The 20,045-nt window shown below is 43.6% G+C and overlaps 1 protein-coding gene across 1 annotated transcript in view; it reads left to right on the plus strand.

The window, feature by feature from the left end:
* Positions 1–20,045, plus strand: part of LOC118093937 (uncharacterized) — a 197,993-nt gene that overhangs the window by 139,358 nt on the left and 38,590 nt on the right. Inside the window, exons 15-22 of the mRNA XM_088669182.1 lie at positions 2,272–2,400; positions 3,113–3,241; positions 4,163–4,297; positions 6,062–6,196; positions 8,367–8,498; positions 9,130–9,258; positions 11,796–11,927; positions 13,511–13,639. Of these exons, the coding sequence (XP_088525308.1) occupies positions 2,272–2,400; positions 3,113–3,241; positions 4,163–4,297; positions 6,062–6,196; positions 8,367–8,498; positions 9,130–9,258; positions 11,796–11,927; positions 13,511–13,639 (1,050 nt within the window). The remainder of the gene's footprint in view (positions 1–2,271; positions 2,401–3,112; positions 3,242–4,162; positions 4,298–6,061; positions 6,197–8,366; positions 8,499–9,129; positions 9,259–11,795; positions 11,928–13,510; positions 13,640–20,045) is intronic.

Here is a 20,045-nt window from a genome sequence, read left to right on the forward strand (position 1 = left end):
GGGAAGATGGAAATTGTAGTCCAAAACATCTGGAGGGCCCGAAGTTTGGGGATGCCTGATTTAAATGCACTTTGAACACTAACAAGGGTGAGCCCAGCTTGAACAAGATTTTGGTAACTAAGGTGCAGGATATGAATTAAATATAAAATGTCTACTTTGTAAATCACTTTGCTTAGATTTGAAGATCAGCATATACCACCTTTCAGCTGGATGGGTTAAAACAAATCAAACCATCTAGCTGTTGTTCAGCTGGCATTGGCTTCATGGGTCTCGGAGTGCACAGCTCTGCACATGTGAGCTAAGTGAATGACTTGAATAAGAATTTGATCAAACCTCATAAATGTTGAACAAAGTTGGGGTCCTGAATTTCGCCTACATTTCTGTCGAGGGCATTAGACAATGTGTTTATCCTATTTTATCCCCATTAAGGCTGAGAGATACTGACTTGTTCAAGGCCACCCACAATGAGCTCAATGTATTGGTGAGAAATTGAACCCAAGATTCTCTAGTCCAATTTAAAGAAATAATTGCTACACTAGTGGGTTTTGCCTGCTTGCCATTGGGTCATACTTTCCACATTGATATGACATCCAGCTATTCCCTGTGAATTGCAGAGATGTATTTCAGTGGGCCTTATCTACTGATGTGAGCTGTGGGTGAGACCTTTGGGGGTCATCACCCTGCCTTTCACCATGCTGGGTCTGCACGCATACCTGTCACAGGAGAGCAAATTTATTTAAGGGTGCCTTCATTTGTTTTGGTGTCAAGTCCCATTCATTTCAATCCCCTTCTTCAGATTTAAAGACTACCGAGTGTCAGTTTGCAGTGGCAATAAGACACAGGTGAGATACTTTCTGTGATGCAGAAATACCTTTTTGATACATTACCTGGCTATTAAACTGCCCCTGCATCTGCCTTGACAGCAAGCTGATGTGATCAAATTTCAAGGAACCACAAAAGGTGATCCAGGGACATGGCCTCACACATATTGTCCCTTAATCTCCTGTAGACTTCCTCTCCAAGGGAGAGGCAACCTAAAAAAGCCCAGTAAGTGGCAATAATAATGCACCTTTCCATCTAAATCTACTCTCATCCACTGTAAGTGATCGACAGTTTCAAAGCTCACTGGTCCATTTAGTAGACCCAAATTTGCAAGTGATGTCCAATCTGCTTTCCCTCCACCAGCAAAAAAAACAAAAACCCAATCATATCAGTCAAATCTTCAAAGAAAAGGATCAGCTACGGCAACTCTTTGTCTTTTGATTTCACCACTTTGACAAAAAGTCACTCATTGTATTCCACAGACAGGTGTGGAGATGGGATTTCCTTGCAGTTTACTTCTTAGGGCTAGCTCTGCAAATGACAATCACTGCAAGACTAAAGTAGTTCAAGCAAACATTTATCCCTTTGAGTTGCTTGTTTGCTGTCCCTACCTATATCTGTGTTCCGCACACTAAAAATACATTTTATTAGTCTGAATGCTGCAACTTGGTATGGCATGTAGTGCTCATCAATCTGCCCTATGTACCTTTGTGCCCTTTAATATTGCTGATCAGATTAGAGGAGGATTCTAAGACACTCATGGCTTGTCCATACTTTCTCTTATCCTGGGCCTAGGAAGCATGGATCTGAGCAGTTTTCCTCTTTCTAGCCATGTGTCTGAGTGGTTTTCCCATTGCACCATTCCTTCCCCAGGGAAAATCTTCTCCTTAGGTTTAAATAGGAACAAACAGCAATCCACAGAAAACTCAATTGCTGTTTGCTCTGATTGAGCACTAAAGGGTGGTTTTTCACTTGGGGAAAGCAACGGGAAGTGTGGATAAGCCCTTAGAAACACCCAGTGCCCAGAGGTATATGCTTTATTGTGTACCCTCCCAGCCATCTTCCTCCAAAAAGGCCACTGTCTCTATCTTGGGGGAGAGAAGCAGCCCACAAGGGGCAGGTGTCCATAAGGTCTCTCTAAGGAACAGCCCTTAGTTTTTAGTCAGAACTTGACATAGGAGCAGCCAAACTCCCACAGGAGAGCAAGTCATGGCTCCTTCTCTTTGCATCCCATGGCTACATCAACGGCACATTTTCCGGTCTATTTCAGTAGCAAACACGTAGCAGATGAAAATTAGCACCCGCAGAAACTGGCATGGCATAATATCCGGACTGTTTGTTTTAAGACGCCCTCTAATAGCTTTGCCTTATTTCGACATGATAGCTGAAGCGTAATTGCTCTTGGTCCTTAATGCGGTTAGAAGACTGTGTTGCTCGTTCATCTTGCAGCCTGCTCCATGGGGACCTATGGGAAAGATTGCAGCAGCCTCTGCAAGTGTCAGAACGGAGGTTCCTGCGACCCAGTAACAGGGTGGTGCCGTTGCCCACCAGGAATTAATGGAAAGTTTTGTGAAGATGGTAAGAATTTTATTGTTTTCCTCTACATCATTTCCAGCTGGGTGCCTTTATGATTGCCTGTGGAGTTGGCACTATCTTTTTTAATTGGCACCGAAAGTGCAGCATAGAGGTTCAAATACGGCAGGGTGCAGTAAGCAGAACAGTCCATTTTGTGATGGGGCAAACTTTGGGGAAATGGAGGTCAGGCACTGGATTTTAGGAGTCTCCACCCCTCAGATCTGTTTTGCATTGGGTTCCAGACCCTGGCCCGATGTAAAACAAATCCAGAGTTTCCTTGACCTTGCTATGGCATTTCCCAGAAGCTCTTCCTGCATGGCACAGAGGGCTCCAGATGAGTGCCACCGGGGGGAGGGGCATCAATTGTGTGTAAGCAGCAGCACCCATGGATCCTGCAGCAAACATGGTCTGCAGTGTTCAGATCCTACAGCCGGTCAAGAGCATTAATGACATCTCTCCCTGCCACTTGAGTGGAGCATCTAATAGCACTGTCTGAACACTGCCATGCTGCCATGCATCTTGCTGCATGTTAGGAACCAAATGCATGCAGGGAGTGTAAAGCAATATTGCAGTACGGTATGCAGTATACAGACTCTTACTATTTATAGATAGGTAGATAGATAGAAAAATAGGCTTGTTTGCTTGCTTTTTTTGCACATTGACTCCTATTTGTATTTGTATTGTGTTGTTCTTTCTTTTTCGGCATATCTATCAGGTTGCCCCAAAGGACGCTTTGGGAAACATTGCGACAAGAAATGTAATTGTGCTAACAATGGATATTGCCACAGATTGTATGGAGCCTGTTTATGTGACCCTGGGCTATATGGTCGCTTCTGCCATCTAAGTAAGTCAAGCCGTACAGAATGCTATATAAAATGTTTTTTTAAGTCCTCAGCAATACAATACAGCTCTTGCAAAATGCTCCTCAGTCAATCAAGGATGCATAGATTTTATTTATTGGTTTATTTAAATCTGACTACCTTATCCCACAGCTCAAGGCACCTTTCAACCTGATTTTTGAAAACATGGTAAAAACCATGGGTTGCAACCAACTAAGTTCTACATACAGAAATCTTTCAGTCACCTCAAAAGGTGCATGCACCTTGATTATTATTATTTTTTTTAAAAAAATGTTTTCTTTTCAACATAAGTAATGCCAGAGTAGTAGGACAAAGACTATGTGGTTTTCAACACAACACACTAATAAATAGTGCATAGCACCTTAAAAGAACTGCTCCTTTACACAAGAGGAAATAATGCTTCTTCCCATGCAGATATATGCAGATTTTGTTTACTGAGGTTGATACAGTGGTGCCTCGCTTAACGAATGCCCTGCTTAACGAAATTTCCGCTTAACGAAAGGATTTTTTGAGCGGAGGTTGCCTCGCTAGACGAATTCATTTTATGAAAAATTCGTCTAGCGAATCGCGGTTTCCCATAGGAATGCATTGAAATTCAATTAATGCATTCCTATGGGCAAAAAAAAAAATTCAATGCATTCCTATGGGATTCGCTAGACGAATTTTTCGTTATAAGAAAAGACCTGTGGAACGAATTAAATTCGTCTAGCGAGGCACCACTGTACAATGAAACAGCTATAATGTTTTAAACTGAATGGCCATTAGTAATCAGAAACGTTTCTCTTCCTTCTATTCAGTCATCTTTTCTTAAGCCGCTATTCTGTTCTGCATCGGAAATTTATTGCTCCAGGTTAGGCATACCAACCTAGCAACAATATTAACAGCTCACTTTAATCTGACTGCAGCCTGTCCCAAATGGGTCTTTGGAGCCGGCTGCTCAGAGGAGTGCCGCTGTTTGAAGGAGAACACCCTGGATTGCGACCCCAGAAACGGTACCTGTACCTGCAGACCAGGCTACGAAGGGAGCAAGTGTCAAAGAGGTATGCATTTTGTTTTCTGTCTCAATTCCTTTCTCTGCAATATTATTTATTCATCTTGCAGCACATATTCCTTCCATGTGTTAATTACTTGACTTCACTGTTGTGATTCTAAGCCTCTCTTCTTCTTTTTTACTGAAAAATAAATAATTAAATGAGGCGAAATGCCTCTCGTTTTCCAGTTGCACACCAGCAGTCCTTAAAAAAACAGAAGGAAAGCTAAAAATCCTGTTGTTTAGCAGTTTGGTTAGCAGGGGCAGGAGAATTACCGGGGATGGGACTGAATCCATTCACTGAATGGCAGAATTTTAACTTTTCTTTTTAAAGCTGTGTAGCACTAGCAGTTGGGTCATAAAGCAGAACCACATCTGTAGCCTCCGTTTTCATAGTCCATTTCTGGTCCATGTCACTTTCACACACACACACACACACACACACACACACACACACACACACACGCTTGACTCACCCCTTTTCTGCAATAACCTGTGGTTTAAAAATTTTTATTTTTAAAAATCCCATTATGTACAATGTCACAGGTTTAGACCCCAGCATCTCAAGGTAGGGCTGGGAATGTTCCCTGCCTGAAACCCCAGGGACTCCCTGGCAAACAGAGCTAGATGAACCAATGGCCTCATTCAGTAGAAGGCAGCTTCCTCTTTCATACACAGATGTACGGTAGGTCCATTAATATCAATGAGCTTACATAAGTCCATTGTTTTCAATGGGTCTGCTCTGAATATGACTTAGATGGGATATCACCCTATGAAAACATGGTATATTTGATAACATTCTCCTCCTTAAAACGTGTGTTTCTCAATATATGTTTGCTCAAAATACTCATTTTAAATGGATGGTGATATTTCTTCTGAGCTGAGGATGGTATCATAATTTTGGCAAGAGCCAGTGGATAATTAAGTTCTGATCCACACATTCATCCAGGAGGTACACATCAGGTCACTTTACACAGGAATCTGCAAAGATCTAATTCCTCATGCCTCCCTAAGACATGCAGTTCCTCATCCAACGACAGCAGTTGTTTTTATGGTGCTTCCTGTGGGGGGTTAGAAGCCAAACCTAAAAAGTGTGAAGAAAACCTGAAGAAGTGTGCATGCACACGAAAGCTCATACCAAAATAAAAACTTAGTTGGTCTTTAAGGTGCTACTGAAGGAATTTTTTTATTTTACTAAAAATGCATATTCATGCTCGTTAGCACAGAGCTAACTACAGAGCTGTATTGCTGATACAGGCAGATACTCAGACCATAGAAATACAATTGTTGGAGAGGGCTCTGTGTGATGTCATTTCCCCTCCTCCCCTGGAGAGGAAGGAACATATAGCATATAGTACTTCCTCTCTCTCTCTCTCTCTCTCTCTCTCTCTCTCTCTCTCTCTCTCTCTCTCCTCTTCCACCAGCCATGAAGTCAGGCATCCCTATGCTGCTTACTCCAGCTCCAGCCACATGCGTGAAGCTGGTTATAATGTAAATATAAGTATTTTGCCTGCATAGTTTTTTACTGCTGTCTTTGCTGTGAACCAATGCGTGATTATAAAGTAAGTAAATATTATTTTTAAACTTGCAATCAATATATCCTTTCCTACCCATTAAAACCCATCCCACACTTCCATAGAAATGTTTTGGGTTTTTTTGGTTAAGGTAATGAAAGTCCTTCTTACGGTCCATCCACACTTGCAAGGAGTTACTGAACGTTGCAGTCATGAAATGATGGTGAGGACCGTTCAGTCTTGCATGCTTCTTCTTCCAGAGTGCTTACCTGGTTTTTACGGAGCTTCCTGTCAACAGAGGTGCAGCTGTCCTGGTGCGTCCTTGTGTGACCATGAAACTGGGGGATGCAGACACCCCTGCCCTGCGGGCTTCTATGGAGAAAATTGCCTAAACCGTATGTACTTGGAGGCATGTTTTTTTGAAGAGGGAGAGAGAGAACTGAGTGGGGAACTTTTGCTTCTGCCTTTTCTTTATAATCAAGTGTGGGGAAACGACAAGCTCACAGACGCTTCATCTCAGGGTCACGGGTTCGAGCCCCACATTGGGCAAAAGATTCCTGCATTGCAGGGGTTTGGACTAGATGACCTTTGCGGTCCCTTCCAACGCTGCAGTTCCATGCAACCAAAGTAGCCTCAGGGAGTCTAAGATTCTTTGTGCTTTGATAGGCCATTCTCTTATATCTCGCACACCCTGCTAGATGAGTGAGTCATCTTTGTACTCACTTCTGCGGTGAGCCAGAAATGCTTTCCTACTTCTGCTGGATTCGCCCTTCTGCTGTTGAGTGGCAACGTGGAAGACTGGCAGGTTTGCTACTGTGCAGCTGAGTAGTGTGTGTCTCTCCCGGAGACCGCATCGCAAGTGATTTGGAAAGTAGTGGGGAGAAATAGATTAAAGGAAAGCATGGGATCAAAAGCAAGCTGATATAAAAGCATCATTGTAGAATGGAAGCAAAAGAACTGAAGAACCCTTATTGTGGCCAAAGCCCTACCTGCTCCAGCACCCTGTTCACGCAACCAAATGACCAACCAGATGCTGAGAACCGGACGTGCAAGCAGGTCATGAATATGCCATAACCCTTGTGGTTCCGAGGAACTGGTATTCAGAGGCATATTGCCTCTGACATTGAAATACTAGTACATGGTTATTCTGGCTAGTACCAGTAATGGCCAATTATAGCTTTATCCTCCATGCATTTGTCTTAAACCCCATAGGATCAGCATGGTTGTTGCATCAAGGGATGCCAAGCTGCAAACAGGGCCACAAACAAGAGGAGAAAGAGACTGATGTCAGAAACAACAGGAGTCCACCCAGGAGCAGAAGTGGTCACTGCTGCTGGTTCCTTGAATGGGATGGGACGAAATTCAGATGCAGGCTGGAATAAGAGCAGAAGCAGGCCAGGACACTCATGGTTCCTAGATACAGCCCTGGATGGAAACCAGAACCCTTAAGCAGAATCCCCTGACATATTCCCCCCCAGAAATAGTATAAAAGCTGTGCTTCATTAACTATGCTTGTTTTTAAGATGCTGGAATTATGTTTTTGCACAGGTTTGTTTTTATATCCCATATGCAGTCTTGTAATACATGTTCATCTATCTGTGTCATAAGTCAATAGCACTTACATTGAAAGCTGCGTGTTTTGCTTGTTTCAGTTATGACTGTGGATGCTTTCTCATGCCTCCAATGGCCTTGTTACTATAGCCACAGTCTTTGTCTCTTTGCTTGTTTTTAACATGGTTTAACTCGAAGGTTTAGTGTGAATTGTAGAAATTGTAGACTATCACGTAATCTAAAGACCAGATGTCCAGAGGTTAAAACTGCTCTGCTACACTCAGAGTTAAGAGGAATGTTTGTCCAGCTTCCAAAATTTAACCCTTTAAGAGATTTGAAATTCTATTCATCTACATGGATTTAGATTTTTGGGGTGGGGTGGCGGTTCCCCTTGGAAACTTAAGGCTGCAATCATACACATTGCATGCTCTATATGAACAATATCTCTGCTAAGATACAGCAGCCATCTTTCCAAATGAATTATTGTTTCAGTAAGTTTTTCCAGCTGGATGTATATGTTAAGTCTCTGCCATGGGTGTTTATTTGTATAGTTTTTTAAACCTATTTTTAGTTGTTCTCTGTATTATTTATTAAAAAATTTTTTTTACTTGCTTTGATTGCATTAATATAATAAGAATAATGAGTAATCTGACTCCGTGGGACTTGTGTGTGTGCGCGCGCGTGTGTGCATGCACACACACACACAGGGTTAGTAGGTCACCTCCATAGAAAAGGCAGGCAAAGTGAATTTCTAATTGGTTGCTTAAAAAATTAAACATTTTTAAAAAACTATGTTTGTTTAAGCAGCATGCACCACCTTGATGTTTTATGTTATGGTGGTATAGAAATAAATTAAGGAACTGCAGAAATCACATCACTTGGAAAATGGGGACTTCTCTTATGCACACACATGCATCATTCATTTTGTTCTTAACACTCATAAGACTCTGTATCAAAGATACTCTAGGCCTATCACAATTTTTTTAAAAAAATCCTTACACTTTGCCTTTTTAGATTGCCCTGAGGGTACCTGGGGTGTGAACTGCCACTCTGTCTGCGAACCCTGTGAGAATGGAGGGCTGTGTCACCCAGTAACTGGGACGTGTGAATGCTCATCAGGATACACTGGGAAATACTGCAATGCTTGTAAGTCTGCGATCCTCTTTGCTTGGTGGGGGAAGGGGAACGGAGCACAAACTTCTGTGCTTTTAAAATAAAATAAAACCAAGACTGTGCATGGAACTTCGTAGGGCTTTGCAGTGGAGTGTGGGGCTGGATGTTCTGGTGCAATCCTTGCAACCGCGCTGGGCTGACACAGTCATTGGATCTGGACTGGGCCCAATGCCATCACCTTACTGTGGCAAGACCAGCTCAAGATCCAGCAGATCTACGGCCAGCTCAGTTCAGCCCAGCCCAGCCCTGTTTTGTTTTATTTATTAAATTTCTATGCTGCCTTTCATCTGAGGATCACAGGGGAGTTTACAATATAAAACAAGGCACTTAAGAGGTAAGTTTAAAATGAATGCTCCAAAGTTTAGAATGCCAATGCTGACTCGCAGCTGCCTGTTACGGTACCTTAAGCTGCAGCACAGAAACAGGATGTGCAGCAATAGGCAGGTGATTCTTCCCTGAGCTAAATGGCTTTTCAGGACCCCTCTGCCCAGCGATCTGTAATGAGTGGATCATGACCACAGTTGCTCTCTTTCACGTGAAACAGATGCCTTTCTCTGAGCTGATATATCTAAGTGACAAGTGTTGCATGCTTATCTCTTTTCAGCTTGCCCCGCTGGTTACCATGGGAAAGAATGCTTGCTGCAATGCAGCTGTCATACTGATGCTCAGTGTAACCCTGTCACTGGGGAATGCACATGTCCCCCAGGTTGGATCGGCCGTGACTGCAAGCAGCGTAAGTCAAAGCCTCCATTATCAACACCTGCACCTTCCTGCCGCTTCCGACGTAATCAAAATCCTAAAGAGCCAGCTCGGCAGCTTCTTAGGCAATTAAACTTCCCTGCTACATGTATATATCTAATATATTCCCTGCTAATCTTCCTGCCTCTGTAATTGTGTATTTATGGGTTCATGGAGCCTGGCTGGCTATAATCCTTAATCATGTAAGTCTAAAATGTAGAGGGCGATGGCTGGTGAAGCGGAGAGGTTTGATCGGAGAACTTTATTCCATCACTGTTCACCAGTTCCTCCAAGCACAAGACACAGCATTCAGACTGACAACTGGTTCTTCGTCCCCACCCCCCCTCCGTTTTCAATACAGCTTAGTTTAGAGCTAATTCCCAATGTGAGGGTGCGGGGCAGGGGGGGGGGAGACGCTTGTCACAACAAGTTGAGTAAATCCCGTCCTCTTGCATTAGAAAGATGGTGTGGTGCCTGAGTTTGTGAATTTAAATACCAAGTGAAATTCTCTGGATTGCAAATGAAAGGCAGCAGGATGTATGGAGAGGGAACATTATAGGCGTCACATCTTACCTACATTGCTGCCTCATGCTGTGCTTCCCCTTTATTTCCATGTCATCTTTTGGTGCCTTTCATGGCCCATTCATTTATCACATTATTGTAACAGCCCTGAGATTCGGGCTGGCTCAGGAGACAGTGACTTGCCCAGGGCTGCTTAACCAGTGAGCTTTATGACTAAGTGCTCTCTCACACATTAAGGAGCAGCAAATCCGAGTGCTCACTCAACAGGGCATCGTAGCCAATCCGAGCTCTCTGTTGATCATATGCGTCATGCTTTCAAGCACCCATTTGTCACTGTTGAACTTGAAGGACACATTTATAAGACTACCGTCTACAAACGAAAAGTGCCACCAGGCCGCCAGCAGCAAATGGGAACTGCATTTCCTGGTCCAAGTCCAACCACTGCACACTTTTCCTGCTATGGTGGGTCACCACTGAAATGCCCATCGGTCATAAGCATAAAAAGCCATCACAAGGGGATTAGACCAATTTATGAGCAGCAAATCTATCAAGGGCTCTGAGCTGTAATGGCTCTACACCTGTTCTAGGTTCAAAGGCAGTGTGCCATTGAACATCAGTTACTGGGGAGTAAGAATGAGAGAAGGCTGCTGTGGGAAACAGACTGCTGGGGAGTAAATGTACCATTGCCTTATTCTTCCATTCTTATGGTACCTTGGCGTACAGAAAACAGTTGCGAAAGAACAACTAAAGGCAAAAAGCCCTTTCACTGGCAGCTGCGTTGGGCAGAAGGAAATGTGGCCATCACAGATATCCTTCTAGAGGCCAGTTCATGGAGGAAAACCCTCGTAGAATCATAAAACTGTAGAGTTGGAAGGAACACCAAGGGTCATCTAGTCCAGGCCCTTGCAATGCAGGAATCTCAGCTAAAGGCTCCACCCTTTTTATTTTAGTCACAGTGTTGTGTGTGTGATGCTCAGTGATTTTTCTAGAAAAAGAGGTGCCGGAACTCACCACAAACACCTCCCTCGTTCTCTTAGAATGGCAGTGGTGCCACCTGAGAGGTGCTGGAACTGAGTTCTGGCTGAAAAAAAGCCCTGGTGTTGCTACACAGCTACATTAGGGGGGGGGGGAATAGAATAGATTTGAATAGTGGGTGCATTTGGAACTAAGCACAGTCTGAATATTTGCAAGGCCTACTGACTTACGCCCATACAATGGACCCTTTCTCCCCTCTTTCTCAGAGAGGGCCGCAACAGTAATTTTGACAGATGTTCTTCCTTTAATCACCTGAGCGGCTTATAACAAAAAATGCTGGCAACGCAGCCAGTGCAGACTTGTGCATGTTCACTCAGGTGTCCCTTCTGCTGTGTTCTTTGGGGCTTGCTCCTTCCTTAGTGAGGCCTTGCACCCTCAGCAACTTCGGATACCTAAGAACCCGGCTACAGCTGCCTTCCGCCTTGGTGTTTCTGACATGGGTCTTAACTTCACAGCAACCTGCAGCTTGAGGGCCAATCGTCCACCTCCTTTCATGTTTCCCTGGCTGTGATTGTAAAAGCCCCTTGAGAGGGATCAGACATCTGGCAGGAGTGATATGTCCCTTCTACAGCAGCCTACTGTGTTTTTGGGGTGGAAGGAGCAGGGTGGTCGAGAGGGTGGGGGATGGCAGAGAGAGGGGGAGAGAAAGATGGCAGAAAGATAAATGGGGTAGCAGAAAGTGAGAGAACAAAAGGAGGTGGACGGAAGGAAAGAAGGGAGGGAGGGAGGGAGGGAAGGAAGGAAGGAAGGAAGGAAGGAAGGAAGGAAGGAAGGAAGGAAGGAAGGAAGGAAGGAAGGAAGGAAGGAAGGGCCACCCACTTTGGGCACTGGCTTCACCAGTCCTGGCCATATAGCCCCTGACAAGGTAATGCTTCAGAGGGAAAGGTTCCCAATCCCTGCTTGATAGACTCCCAAACCCAGGAAGCCGTTGCTGTTGTTGCAGACAGTCATATAACATTCTGTATTAATTTTCAGCTTGCGGTTCTGGCTCCTGGGGACAGCTCTGTGGAAACTCCTGTGACTGCAGAAACAGTGATGGGAGCTGCAACCCTGTTACTGGCGTTTGCTTCTGCGAAGCAGGATACACTGGGAAGCGTTGTGAGCAGAGTAAGATGTTAAGCATACTGAAGAGGAGAATTCTCAGAATCAAGGAGTGTTTTCCCCTTTGTGTGCTTATAGGAAAGGGTCCAGCTAGTATTTATTTATTTTTTTAGGATGTGGAGAAGTCCACTTGGGAGGACTCAGATTTCAACCTCTGTATAAGCATTTGCTTAAAATGTGTGCTCCAAGGAGGAGTTTGTTTTCATAGTTGTTTGGAAGGGATAGCTAGCCTGACCATTAGACTTCATGTCTGGATGATCAAAATGCTTTATTTTTGGCATTCTCGGTTCCCCAGTGTACTCTTGGGCAGTTAATGCCTGCATTTATCCATTTCTGTTCTTTTTATTTCTAGGCTGTATTTCAGGATAGGAACTTGGCATAGCCCTCATTACCCTTCCCTATCTGGATACTACTCAAAGGTTGTTGGACTCCATCTCCCATCAGCCCCAGCCCACATGGCTAATGGTCAGCGATGGTGGAAGTTGTAGTCCAAAACACCTGGAGGGAACTAGGTTAGGGAAGGCTGGCCCCTTTATTGCCTAGTATGGGCATTAAGATCAGCAACTGGAACCTGGTTAGTTCTGCCACAGCCTGATGATTATTGGCTTCTGGTAATACAGGGGCAGCAATGTTGTAGAAGGCCCTCCATGCTGAAATGCAAGGGGCTCCATCAGTATTGGCATTCCACCGTCTCTTGAAGACACTCCTGTTCAGACAACTGTTCCCTTCTACTTGGAATCTCCTTTTTCAACTGTTTTAGTGTTTTGCAATTATGCGTGAATATTTTATAGTTGATTTTATACTTGTAAATGGTTAAGATGCCACACTGGCATGATGTGATATGTAAAGTAATAAACAAATCTCTATCCCTACATTTAGGAATGGGAAAACCTTTCTGCCTTTCTTAGGGAAGCCTCTCAGGAGGCAGAGATACCTACCCAATTGTGCATCTTCTACCGTATTGGCCCGAATACAAGCCGCACCCACAAATAAGCCACACCTTTAAAATTCAAGAGGAGGGGGGAGACAATACCCGAATATAAGCCACTTCCTTAAAATTGGGTTACAGGCTGCGGTTGGTAGAATTGTAACTCCGAGCCAATTTAAGCTTTTGATCTTGCAAGCCCGCAAAAGTCACCGTACAATCACTAAAATTGCAAACCGCTATTCAGTTGCTACAATTCCGCAGGCACTCAAGCTCGCAAATCAGCAATCAAACTTTTTTTTTGTTCCCTTTTACCATATGTCTGTTTCAGCAGTGATATCGTAAAAGCCAATTTTTGTAAGGTTGAGAATATAAGCCGCACTTTAACTTTTCATGGTCGGAATTTGGGGGGAAAGTGCGGCTTATACAGTATTCAGGCCAATACGGTATTTTGCCTGGGCTTTCTCTGAATTGCAGTAGCCACAAAGGTGCATAGTTATTCTCCATTCTTATTTGAAAATCAATTTCTGTAAAAGCAAATTATTATTTCCCCCCTCCTCCATGCACAGGCAGCAGTTTAAACTGATCAAAGAAAAGTCAGGATTGATCACAGATCTGTGCCTGATTTTTGCCCGAATGCTTGTCTCTTGTTCTCTGTACACAGGATGCCCCAAGGGAACCTTTGGCCTAAGCTGTAAACATAGCTGCCAATGCAAAAATAGAGCGATCTGTGACCACATGAGCGGAGCCTGTACTTGTGCAGCTGGCTGGATGGGAACCTTTTGTGAGAAAGGTATTTCTCGCTCCCTTCTCTGTCCTCCCCTGTCTCCTTCCTTCCTTCCTTCCTTCCTTCCTTCCTTCCTTCCTTCCTTCCTTCCTTCCTTCCTTCCTTCTTTAAATATCAATGCGTTTCTCAACAGCAACGTTTTCTGCAGATTTTCAGTCTGTTGTAAAGATGTTATTGATTAGCTTAACAGTCTAGCATAATTTACCAGCTCAGTGATGTACTTGGTAAGAATAAAACAGGCCCATTCTCTTAATGGTGGTTAAGAGGTCAGGATCACATCCCAGGATTGTGTGCAGAGCTCCTCCATGGAGGGAGCTTATTCCCTCCAGTTTTTACCATGGCAGTAAAACCTAAGTTAGCAGCAGCAAAAGAGAACCTTTTTCGCCTCTTTACCAGTAATTTACCAGAGGCTAATTTAGCAACCCCATGCATCTATTTTATTGTAAGAAAGCCCTGCTGAGTTCAAGGGGCTTTACCCCCAATTCATCGTACACAGGATTGCAGCTTGAGCCTCTTTTATGTTGCACCATCCTTTAACAGTAGCTTCTACACCCATTCCCAAGAAGCTCAGCAGCAGTCAATGAGAAGATTGGCGGTGGCAGGCAAGCTTCTCTGAAAGACAGCTTGCCACAATTACCTGTCTTCCCTTGCAATGCACAACAGGGTGGGGGGGCTGTTTTCAGTTCGAGGGCTACAGTGACAACTGGGATAGCTCAGTCGTTGGAGCACGAGACTCTTAAATATCAGGGACATGTGTTCGAACCCCACGTTGGGCAAAAGAGTCTTGTATTGCAGGGGTTGGACTAGATGACCCCTGTGGTCCCTTCCAACACTCTGATTCTTTGTTCTATGTTCACTGCTGAAGGGCATATACCAGGGCTGAAAAGGGCCAGAGGGCAAAACAGCAGTACAGAAGGCTAATTTCTACACAGAATTGCAGACCCCTCTCCATCATCTACCCAGGATTCATAATCAGAATTCAAGGACACATTCCAGCCAGGCAAAAACACCCCAGCTGGGTGGGAAGTGGTGCTGATGAGAGGGATGGCCCAGGAAGAGATCGTGTGTCTGGGGAGCACGGTGTGGAAAAGAGTCAAAGCAACATGGAAATAGAAAGCTGGAGAGCCCTCAGGTTTTCCAGCTCTGCTGTAAAGCCACATGGAAGGGTTATGTCCTGCATCACAGTTCATACAGGGTTATAGTGAGGCCTAGCAAATGGCATTGGGAATGGACACATCTATTAATGGTCTGTTGTTGCTTTTTTTGCATGTCTCACCCGGCGTCTGATTTTTGCATTGATCCAGTTTTTGTTGTTTTTTTAAAAAAAACATTGCCTCAATGTACATATTTGAATATTTTTTTCCTCTTTAATATATTAAAGCTGCCAAGAACTGGTGCCACAGCATTTGGAGAAGGGCAAAATCTGCTGGAGAGCAAAGTTATGATCCTCAGTGGGGATCTGAGTGGTGTGCATCATAGCAAAATAAAAATTAAAAAATGCAGAGATGGAATTCTTTGGAGCTTCCCTACCTGGCACCTGATGTGAACAGACTGTGAACTCTTAGGACCCCTGGCAGAATGTTCTGCAACTCAGTGGGAGTCCACAGAATATGCATAATAGTTCCTCGGTGGGGATGCTTGGGAAAGTAATTCTTTGCAAATTCTGATACAAATTGACCCTATCTGTAGTTCCCCAGACTAATACGCAGAACCAGGCGTTTGTATATCAGTTGGATTTTGCACTTCTCTCAATGTTGCAGTGCAATTACTGGCTTAAAAAAAGAAGAAGTACCAAAATCATGTCAAAATGTGTATTTTAGGATATAACACACATGGAATTGCATGCTTTGCAAGAGAACACACTCCAAAGAGCATATTTAAACACGAATTCTTTGCAGATAGATGTGGAAGCAGGATAGAGTATGTGCAAAGCATTTTAGGGAGTTCTAACTCCCACACTAAATCTATTGTTCTTGTTATGTTACTTTGCAAGGCAAGTACCGGTACGTAAGGCGAAATCAAATGCCTATGTTCTAGTATCTGAGCAAATTGCAATTTTTGTGTGTGTACCTGTGGTGCCCTCTAGTGGAAACGAGGCCAATTTGCACCAAGTAAAAAACGAAAAAGCAGTGAGCTAGCCTGCCTGTTTCTTATGGCCAGAGTTTAAAAAAGATGGAGGAGAAAAATAAGTTGCTGGTAGGAATAAGGAATAAATATGTTTCATATCACATGCAAAGATGAGCTTACCTACTTTGGGATTTTCAGATGGGGGCACAGAAGGGATCAAACAGTTGGCACCCTCCAGTTTCAGCAGTCATATTTCTTTTGGGGGAACAAAATGAAGAAGTCATAGGGTGCCACAGCCTGATTGTGGTTGAAATATACTCGGAGTCGAGAGTGAATTTCATGCTCTTTATTCAGCTTGTAGTAGCAATAGAGGAAAAAGAGAAGAATGGCTCTTTCCCCGAAAATGTCTGCTTATAGACATTATTTACACAATGGGCCTTGCGTGATTGGCTACTTCAGGGCTGCACCTGTGGGCCAATCATGTTGCGGATTGACTTCTGCCCGCAGCCTAATTGGCTGCTCCAGCAGGCCAATCAGGTTGCTGATTCATTTCCACTGGAGCTGGATTGGGTGGCTCCTGCGGACCAATCAGACTGCTGCATTCTGGATCCTATTGTTATAGGATTCAGCTCAGTACATAACAGTGGTGTGATGATTAGAGTGTCAGACGAGGACTTGGAGCTCACAAAAAGAAACATTGGGGGAGGGGAGATGCTTTCTCACAACTTTTGGACTCTCCTCCCTCCTTTTATTCACCCTCAAAGATACACCATTGCCCAAGTAATGACCGTCAATGCTCAGATGCTGAACTCAGTGCAAGCTCCTCTGAAGGAGGGGAGAAGCACCCGAGGGATAGCTAGAGGCCATGCCTTCAGATGGCATCCCACCCAAAGATGCCTAAGGGACCCGATGCCAGCTATCAGGACCCCCACCCCTGCTCTAGACTCTCCCTTGTTCTCAAGCAATCACAGAGACATTCCTCTCTCTCTCTCTCTCTGATTAATTTATTTATTGAAAGTTCAAAAAGTACATAATTATATGCGCACTAAACATGGTGAGACGTACATAAGAGAGAGGGAAAGAAAAAGACAAGCAACCCGTGTAGAAGGGAAAATAAAGGGGGAGGAGGGAAACCCCAAACTCTATTTTACAATGTTGTTATTGTACTTCATCAGATCTTATAACCTGTTAGAGTATTTGTAAGAATGGATTCCAAATATCATTGAATTCGTCCATGGTCGCATATTTATTTTTCCAGTTCATCAGTATGTCTTTTTGCTGTGGCAAGGGCACAGAGAGTCCACTCGTATTGTCATTTTGTAAGGTTCCATGTGCATAATTCAAGGGGAAATTTTGCTCTGCAAATGTAAGGCTGTTCCATACAGTTCTGTTGATGGTTTCAGTTACCTTCTGCCAAAAGGATTTCAATATTGGACAATGAAAAAACATATGTTTTAGAGAAGCATTAGCCCTATTGCATCTATGATGGTTAGATACCTTAGAAGATAGTCCCTTTTTAAACAAACGTAAAGGGGTACAGTATATTCTAAATGTTATTTTTTTGTTGTATGAGCCTCAATTTAAGGTCCAGAGACACCATCACAGAGACATTCCTGTGCCAAAGTTTAGACCTGGAAACACTGCCTCTTTGGCAGCCTGAGATCTCCCCTTCATTTGGAATACTTCTCTACGTGTGCTCCAAATAATGATCCTGGACCTTCCTGAATAGATACAGAAAGAGGGAGAAGTACCAGGTCTATTTATTATTATTATACCACCCTATATCTGCAGGTCTCAGGGCACTTCACAGGATAAAATCAGAATATTAAACTACAAAATACATAATCAAAACAAAAACAACCCCATAACACCCCCAACACATTTTAAGAAGGCATAGGGTGTCTGTCAGTCAACCAAAGGCCTGGTTAAAGAGGAATGTTTTTGCCTGGCGCCTAAAGGTGTATAATGCAGGCACCAGGCAAAGCTCCCTGGGGAGAGCATTCCACAGACGGGGAGCCACTGCAGAAAAGACCTATTCTTGTGTTGCCACCCTCTAAACCTCTCAGGTTTACCTCTACCATAAAACTGCTCAGTGTTGGTGCAACAACTCAGTGGAGAAGCACCTCAACTGGCTTTACATACATACTGGTAGTTCTGGCTACTTGGATACTACGAGACAGCTCCCATGCTAGTCCAAGGCTCTTGGTCAAAACTCTGTTGCCACAGGACAGCTCTCTAGCTGGCCTAGGCCTTGTGTTCTCCCACCCCCCCACCCCCCTCTGTGTCTGTATTCAATGCATTTATATCCTGCCTTTCTCCCAAGTACTTAACTGTGACCTCCCACAACACAGGGGGTGGATAGAAAAAGAGAGCCTAACTCCCCCTCCCCTAAAATGTTTGGAGCAAGTAAGAAGATCTACTATATGGGAGCCTGTTAAGGTTGCCATGATTCCAACCAGCCACTGTGCTGTAGCTATGCCATAAACGGGAGCTTTGATGTGTCAATGAAACCACCTGCTGATTTGTGCATATCAAGTTGCAGTTAAAGACACAGGAGCAGACCATGCTAAAGTGTTACTTGTTTTCCTTGTTATTTATTTATTTAATATAGTTTTATTGATTTACAATATACAACAATTACAGAAAAAGAGAAACAGATACAAAAGCAAAAACTCAACTCTTCCCACTCCAGGACAGATCAATCTAGTTAAGTCTGCCAAAGTCCCAATCTTTGGTTTCAGTAGTTGCCATTCTTGAGGGTAACCAGTAAAGGATTTTATAAAAGGATACCGTATTTCAACAAAATCATCTACACCATTTGTATTATTCAGTGCATGTAATCTCTTGGGTTATTTTTTTTCTGATACAGCAATAGACCATATATTCTGTTTCCAATGAGAGATACACAGATCATGTTGTTGTTGTTGTTTAGTTGTTTAGCCGTGTCCGACTCTTTGTGACCCCATGGACCATAGCACGCCAGGCACTCCTGTCTTGCACTGCCTCCCACAGTTTGGTCAAACTCATGTTCGTAGCTTCCGAGAACACTGTCCAACCATCTCGTCCTCTGTCGTCCCCTTCTCCTTGTGCCCTCCATCTTTCCCAACATCAGGGTCTTTTCCAGGGAGTCTTCTCTTCTCATGAGGTGGCCAAAGTATTGGAGCCTCAGCTTCACGATCTGTCCACAGAGATCATAGGATCACAGAATTGTAGAATTAGAAGGTACCCCCAAAGCATACATGACAGGTGGCCATTCAACCTCTGCTTAAAAACCTCCAAGGAAGGAGGCTCCAAGAAAGTTAATTCCAGTCCTTTTCTATTCTGTGCCATTAGTAGGTGTGCTGCTTCCAAAAGAAAAGTAATTAGTTCTTCATAACAAAGGTCAGATTGCCCTTCTTTAAAAATAGCTAACAATCCCAAACCTGGGGTACATTTCACATGTCATGGAAATTCTACTCAATATTGATCCAGCATATAGTGAGCAGAGTAAAAACTTAAACTGTTGCAGGATTCCCAAAAAATAGACCAGAGGCAATTAATATTTCATCCAGCAGAGCTTTACTGCTACTGAAGGCAAATGACCATAACGGTCACAAATCCAATACATTCAGGGTTGGCATTGTCCATAAGAAATCCAGCTGCAACAGACTTAACTTAAACCTACAATAACTTATATTAAGTCTAAACCTTAACACTAGGCATACTATGTACAGACCACCACACCAGAAGGAAAAGAAATAGAAAGAGAAAGTGAGACCCAGGCTCCTTCTGGGTCAGCATGACCTTGATAGAAGAGTTTAAGCCAGCTGTACTCAGCTTCTCTGAAGGTATAACCCAAACATCACAAACCTTCTGCTTGCTTCTTTCACACACAGAAGCTTCCAAAACCCTCTTGAATTAATTAGAATAGGAAAGATCTCTACACATCAGATCAATACTTTCTGTACAGTGGTGCCTCGACTTACGAATTTAATCCGTTCCGAAGGTACCTTCTTAAGTCGAAAAATTCGTAAGTCGAAAAACGCCATTGGAAATGCGATTTCCCATAGGAATGCACTGGAAACGGAAAAATTCGTAAATCGAAGCAACCCTATCTGAAAATTCGTAAGTCGAAAAATCCCTATCTAAAACCGCCGCGGTTTTCTTTCGGATGTCGAGACATTTGTAAGCGCGTGCCCATTACCCCCATTCGTAAATTGAAAAATTCGGTTGTCGAGTCGTTCGTAAGTCGAAGTACCACTGTACTAAGAAATGCAAACTAACACATTTCACATGTATTATAGCCTATTTCTGTAAATACCCTCTCCAGAAAGGCTTTATGTGTTCACGCATCCACCACATGTGA

Source organism: Zootoca vivipara, chromosome 5 (assembly GCF_965207765.1).
Source record: "Zootoca vivipara chromosome 5, rZooViv2.hap1.1, whole genome shotgun sequence".
Classification (NCBI taxonomy): Eukaryota; Metazoa; Chordata; class Lepidosauria; order Squamata; family Lacertidae; genus Zootoca; species Zootoca vivipara.